Genomic DNA, 7,150 nt, shown 5'->3' with positions numbered 1-7,150 from the left:
GAGAGAGAGAGAGAGAGAGAAAGAGAGAGAGAGAGAGAGAGAGATTCCTAGCACTATAAAAACAAAAGACTACTGTTGTTAACTTTTAGTAAAAAAAATAGGTTAAACAGACTGTACAGTTGAAAAATCAGAAAATTACATTTACACAAATCCACTAAATTTTGAAAACAGAACTATGGCAGAGAATCAAAATCTGTTAGAAATAGAACTTGAGGGGCTGGAGAGATGACTCAGAGGTTAAGAGCATTGACTGATCTTCCAGAGGTCCTGAGTTCAATTCCCAGCAACCACATGGTAGCTCACAGCCATCTGTAATGAGATCTGGTGCCCTCTTCTGGTGTGCAGGCATACTCACAAACTAAACACTGCATACTAAATAAATAAAATCTTTAAAAAAAAAAGAAATAAAACTCAATTATTTTATACTGTAATTTTTAAACTTTGACACAATGGGCATATGCTCTATATATATCCCTAAGACAGCAGCAAGGAGTGTTCTAACAATGAGAAATGAGGAGCAGGAAGCAATTCCCATCTCCATGGTGTAAACATCCCCACCATGGTTAATGCTAATAGATAACAATGCCATTATCAACTGGCTCACAAAACCGCTAAACTTTAGCAATCTGTTCTTGTACTGGTTGCTCTAGCCAACTACAGTATATAATTGTACACAATAATGATTATGATTTTAAATAAAAATACAGTAAGTAGCCATCAAAAAGATCCTGCTACTGAATCAGCATTGTAAATCATAATCAGGAGGTAGAGATAGGAAGATTCCAGTTCAAACCCAGCTCAGTCCAGGTCATATTGAGACCCTGCTTGAAAAAAAATCATATTGTAATATGATATTTAAATGGGGAACTAATGATGTAGCTCAGGATGCAAAGCACTTGTGCAGCATGCATCAAACCCTGGGTTCAGTATCCAGCACTGTCTAACACTATGCATGGTGACACACTCCTATGTAATCCTAGCACTTAAGAGGTAGAGGCGGGAGAATCAGAAACACAAAGTCATTCTTGGCTATAAATTAAGTTCAAGGCTAGCTTTGGATATATAAGATCCCGTTTTTAAAAAGGGGATGGAGGAGTCGCTTCCTTACTCCATAGGGTAAAAGCATGGGAGAAGTAACTATGAAGATGAATACTACATACTAGGGAACATCAAGACATTGCCACTACAAGAGAAAAACACAGAAAAGCAGACCAACTCCTAAAAGCATTTATTACCAACCCATTCCTTGAGCCACAAAATATTAAGGGTTCATTTAAGCCTCCCCCTTCAGACCCTTTGATACAGATAAAATAGGTCTCTGCCCTCAGGGAGCGTACATTCTATTAAAGATGTCTCTGATGAATAATCAATGTAAACTTTCACAAAACATTAACACTTGTATTAAATTATGAACAAGTCAGAACCTATAATATCGTGTTAGTTTTTAAATACAAGGGAGATATGGAAACACAGAAATTCACTTTCAGAAAAAAAGGGATACAGGTGGGAGAAAGAGAAATTAAAAGTCGTGGCCCACCACGTCTACACAAGTACGTACGTATCTCTTCTCTATCCCTCCTGCGGAAGCTGGGATAGCACACCAACTGTACTAAACCATGTTAAGACTTCTGCATCTGGCTTAAAGTCCAAATAGGTTCCTGCCCACAAGATAATCCAACAGTTTAAAATTAAAAGGTTAGTGACCACACCTTAACACATTCTCTTACTTTTGCAGGAGAGCGTTGTTTCCGCTTCTTCTTTTTCTGTAAGTCTACTGGCTCTCTGACTTGTTTTTTGTCTCTCATCAGTTGCTCAGATACATCAGTAAAAGTAATTTCCTGCTTTACACTTATCTGTTTAAAAAAAACAAAGCTGATTTTAGAAATGCATAAAGTCCAATGTGCATTGTGCAGAAGTACAGCTTCTAACAAGATAACCTGAGGGGTGTTGGGTGATGCTAGGGACATCACCCACAGGGCAGACAGAATTAAACTTGAGGATGGGTTCCAAGTAGGCTCTGCCTACTCATTCTATACTTCTTAAATTGTCTGAATTTAGTCAAAAATGTTTACTGCTATTAACTCCTTGTCATCTGTCCCTTCTCCCTACACACGGGAACCAAATCAAACCAACCAGGACAAAGTCCACTCTGTTAGAGTCCACAATGTTAGAGAAAAACTGTTCAGAGACAAGGGGTGTGGGGTGGGTATCAGAACTGAAATGGTACAGTAACACATGCCGTAGTTCCAACACTTGGGAGGCTAAAGGGAAGGAATCATGAGGCTGAGGTACACCAGGCTACACAGCAAAACCTTGTCTTAAAATCAGTAACAAAACCAAAGTCACTTGGGTTAACCCTTTTAAGTGTAACTACAGCCAGGAAGTTATGCATGGTTACCTGACACTAAATTCCTTTCACTAGAATTCATACTCATGCTTGTAACAAGTGTGGCTCCCATAGAAATGACTCTCTACAGTGACACTCCTATTTTCAGACATAAACACCCTGTTCTGTTTACCTATATGTTCTGTCATTAGGGTCTGCCCTTTCATACATACTGCTTATCATTCGCCCAGGCAACCTGCAAGATTAGATTAGCTGATGTCCTAGTTATCTCAAGATTGAGGGTATCCATACACAAGGGAGGACTGTAGCAGGCACTCTGAAACCACCTTTGCCAAAATGTGCCGACTCCTCATTTGTGCTTCGAAGTGACTAAATTCAGGATAAAAGCCTGGCTTCTCTACTCTGATTTTGTTTGTCACCTTTACTTCTGAAGTGTCTGTGTAATCTGTCTCATCTCCTGGATGGTCGATGGCATAGATAAATCATTGTCCTTACCCTTTCTTCTGTGTCACCGTAGATACCCAGGACAGCATATCCTCAGAGGACAGAGACCCCTGGAGCTGAAGTAATCTTATCCTCATAACCACCCCATCCCTGTAAGCAAGAGACTTCTTCAAGACCAAGTAGAGCTAAGACGACGATGGGAGAACCGTACCATGACAGGACTGCTGATCTTTAATTTCCTACACGGGATTCCTCTAACTCTAAAGTTCTGGGCAGTGCTCAAAACACGAGGCTTAGCTTTGGACCTCTGTATATCTTTCTACCCGGGTTTGCACACTGAATAAAACCTCCCTACTTTCTGCTTGTCATGCTTAAATAAAAGTCTTTTGTGACCACCTACCCCAAAACTGTATTCCCATCTTTTGTTGACCCTACATAGTGACTGTATGCATCTGTGCACTAAACTATGCAGAGTGCTGAAGAGCTGATAGGCTGCTGAGAAACAAAACCAGAGCAGAAGAAGCTGAGAAACTTCACTGAACCAGAGGGAAAAAAAGAGATGAATGAGGTCTTGGACAGGGATGTTTGTAAGACCTAACAGTGTTCACACTAAGGAACTAACACTGAGGTTACAACACAAGAAAGGTTAGGTTCCAACACGTCAACACAACAGCAGGGACTTATGTCTACATTTACATCTTGATGTCTTTTTTAAGAAAACAGTATAAAATTCTAAAAACTGATCATATCAAAAGAAAACTAAATCAAATAATAAAACCAATGTTTTATGCTCAACATTTTTTGTTTCCCCTTCCAATACTCAACATTTTTACAGACTAGTAGCCACTTTCTTCCTAGCCTTTTCAACAAATCATTACCAAATATGTAATTATGAAATTGTATATAGTTTTACCCAAGAAATAATGCTTACTATATAATAATTAGAAAACCAGAGTCCAGGAGATATAGTAATGTCGACACTGTTGTCCTGTCTTTAACACACACTGGCAGAGTCCAGGAGATATAGTAATGTCAACACTGCTGTCCTGTCTTTAACACACACTGGCAGAGACCAGGAGATATAGTAATGTCAACACTGTTGTTCTGTCTTTAACACACACTGGCAGAGACCATTCTCATTGGACGAGGATGCTCAGTCAACCACCTCTTCACCACAACCTTTTAAATTTCTCCTTAAAATGAAAACAAATTTTTCTGAAATTATGCTGTAAAATACAGCAAAAGTCTCTGAAAATCATCCAAGTAAACAAAAGGTGCTAATGATTTAAGTGTTCTGATAAGAACAAGGTAGCTCTCACTGCCTATGAGACCATTCAAATGCTGGCCCCAAGAAAATGCTATTTCCCCAGAAATCTCATGCCAGAGAAGGGGACAGCCAAAGCCCAAAGTGCCAGTGGCAGGAGAAAGATGATTTCCTGGGAAAGGGACTTCACACAATTTTGACAAAAGGCCAGAGCACCTCAGACTCCGCCCAGGCAAGGAAAGGTCAATGCCGGGCAGGAATACACTGTGACCATGACTGCCTTGTCATGTCATTATGCTCTTGTTCTCTGTTCAAACCTAAACTGCTGTAAGAACCCCAACGGATCCTCCTCTTAGTGTGAGGATAACAACTTTCCCTTCTGGGCTTTTTACTGCTACTTCTGTTAGCTGGTGTTCCTTGTCGTTTGAGTTTAGTCATGTCATCCATTCCCCTTAAAGCATCCCCATGGCTACCTGACAGCCTGAATTTCGGTATAGAAATATCAGTGTGACTGGCTCGAAAACCCAGCAATCAAACCCAAGTGTGTCACCACCTAAAACTCTAAACTCTCTGCTCTTCTCATGGTCTGAATCCCCCGAGTCCTACGCATCCCACGAATTGCCCTCCCTTCCAAGTGGTTCTGTTACAGTCTCAAATGTAGCTTGAACATAAATAATCTAATTCAAGTTCAGAGTACAAAATGACATTTTTTCCTAAAACTTATTTCAATTATCTATTAGTAAGTATGTCTTACCATTTAAAGATGCCATGTACACACAAAAAACACTTTTTGTTGTAATTTCCTCTATTTTGTACTCATCTACTTGCTACTAAGTGCCTGTTTGGTGCCAAATTCAGTCAAGTTTAAAGAATAAAACAAAAACTTACTGAGCTCTTATGTGTGAAGTGCCCACTCTAGATATGAAGAACACATTCTTATATGAAATCTCTTTTTCCCAAGTCTTTAAATGTACAAATGGCATAGTTCTGGCGCGTAACAAAAACCTAATACTTCAAGACAACACGTCATTCTCTAACTAAATGAATGAATGAAACGGTACAAAGGAAAAACAGCAAAGAGAGAACTAGAAAAAGATGGCAACTTGACAGGTTTCATGGATGAAACAAGAGACCTAATTAGATTTACAACTCTGTCAGTATTTACTCCTTCTAATTTTTACTTCACAACTTGCCTTCCTCCCCAACTTTGTCCCCAAACCCAGTAACACTAATAATGTAACAGACACAGACACTGGCTGACATATTAATGAGGTCTAGAAATGCTCACTTATTCTCCTCTCCCTATCTCCCAGAATGAAGATAACCAACTCCTTGAGATCATTTTGGTCCCTTCTTTCTTGTTCCCAACACCCTACATACAAATCTAGCTACGCCACCAACTCTGCTAACTTAAGGTATCATCTCATTATGAGCTTTCTGTAAACACATTACTATAAACTGCTTCTCTAGTGAGGAACAGGATAATAATACTGCCTTGTTGGCAACAAATCAATAACCAGCTACTAATCCCAGCCTTCATGACTTATTGTGATCTACTAGCAAACACATCTGAAGCACTATATTCTTGTCAACTTTCAATTTTTGAATTCTCATTCATTTATTGTTTTATCTACTAAGAAAAGCACCTTTCAACTTCCCTCTAACTCTGTTAATGGCTTCCCCCACCCATCCCCAAGGTTCTGCTGTTTCTACACCTCTTTACAACCGCCTCACCTCTGGCTCCATCAGCTCCTATTGCTCTTCTCAGAAATGCAATGCAGTGTCTGCTATACATTCTTATGAACCCAAACTTTTCTGCTTAATATTCTTCTTAAAGTCAAAGATTTTGTAAGTATAATCCATATATAATTATAATCCAAACAAATAACTGATTCCAAAGTTATGCTGACAGTAAAAGTAATACACAGCTAAGCAAAAAGGAAGAGAAGGAACCTGTCCCAAAGCATTGCCTAGAACACATCTGAAACAAGATGATCACAAGTATAGCAAATATTAAGCATGCAAAGAAAGCTATGACACAATTACTGGTACTGCAAATATGCTGGGCTGAAGAAAGAATGCTAACACCATTTGAGATGCTTATGGAATACAGGAAAGGAGATATCTAAGGTGTAAGACAGGAGGAGAGAGGAAGGAAAGGAAAGCTACAGGCTGACTCTGGACACTTGACAGAACTAGTTACAGTCAGCCAGCAGGAAGATTTCAAATGCTAAGCTCCCAAAGCTACAGATTAGGGTAGAAAGGTAAATGCACACACTGATGAACAGAGGTTTCTGGGTTACGAATCACACCTTCTCCTCTGCCTGACCCATGACTGTATACAAACTCTTGTAAACCATATCTGACTGTGAGGAAGCTGCAGAATCCCACGGATACTTGTTGCTATAAATGTAAATGCTGCTCCAATGTCAGCATCTTATAGTTAACCAGACAAGGTAAATGAAGTGAGTTAATCAAGTTGTCTTAATGAAGCAGTGCTGACCACTTCAGTTGAAAACTCCATTCTTCTAACCTCCATGACACTGCATGAACTCAAGTCCTCTCCTTTGCCGCACAGCAACTGCTCTGACCTGGCTCAATAGCACACTTCCAATAAGTGTTTTACTACATTCACATCAATGACTCTCAAGTGTGGGAGACTCCTGGAGGGTGGTGACACACTCTTCATGTCGTATTTCTTGATCAAACAACTGTCACAACACTACTTTCCTTACTCACAAGCACTCTCCTGAGTACAGTATCAGTCTATGGTTGTTTAACAGGTGGCAGGATCAGAGTCTGGATGCATTAGCAAGTATAGAATCTAAACATTTTATACTGAGTCAGACTATGACGAAAGCTACAAAAATGCACAACTCACTTCTCATAAAATGTTTAATTTTATGAAAGTTATTTTCTCGGGGTTGTAGAGAAGTTAAGAGCACTAACTTCTCTCGGAAAGGAACCAGGTTTGGTTCCCAGCACCTACATCAGGTGGCTCACAACTACCTGTGCCTCAGTTCCAGAGGATCAGACATTTCTGGCCTCCAAGGGCACCTACAAACACATGGTGCACAGAAATTTACACAGGTGTA

General features: G+C 39.7%; 1 protein-coding gene across 3 annotated transcripts in view; it reads right to left on the bottom strand.

Annotated features, from left to right (window-relative positions):
• Znf148 (zinc finger protein 148) overlaps positions 1 to 7,150 on the bottom strand; it is a 123,585-nt gene that overhangs the window by 44,874 nt on the left and 71,561 nt on the right. For all 3 annotated transcript variants that reach the window (XM_005344866.2, XM_013351452.2, XM_026785706.1), the window contains exon 5: positions 1,728 to 1,853. In XM_005344866.2, coding sequence (XP_005344923.1) covers positions 1,728 to 1,853 — 126 coding nt within the window. The remainder of the gene's footprint in view (positions 1 to 1,727; positions 1,854 to 7,150) is intronic.

The sequence above is a fragment of the Microtus ochrogaster genome, chromosome 2 (genome assembly GCF_000317375.1).
Source record: "Microtus ochrogaster isolate Prairie Vole_2 chromosome 2, MicOch1.0, whole genome shotgun sequence".
Lineage (NCBI taxonomy): Eukaryota > Metazoa > Chordata > Mammalia > Rodentia > Cricetidae > Microtus > Microtus ochrogaster.
Note: the sequence above shows the minus strand (reverse complement) of the source record. Positions and strands in the feature narration are given on the sequence as shown.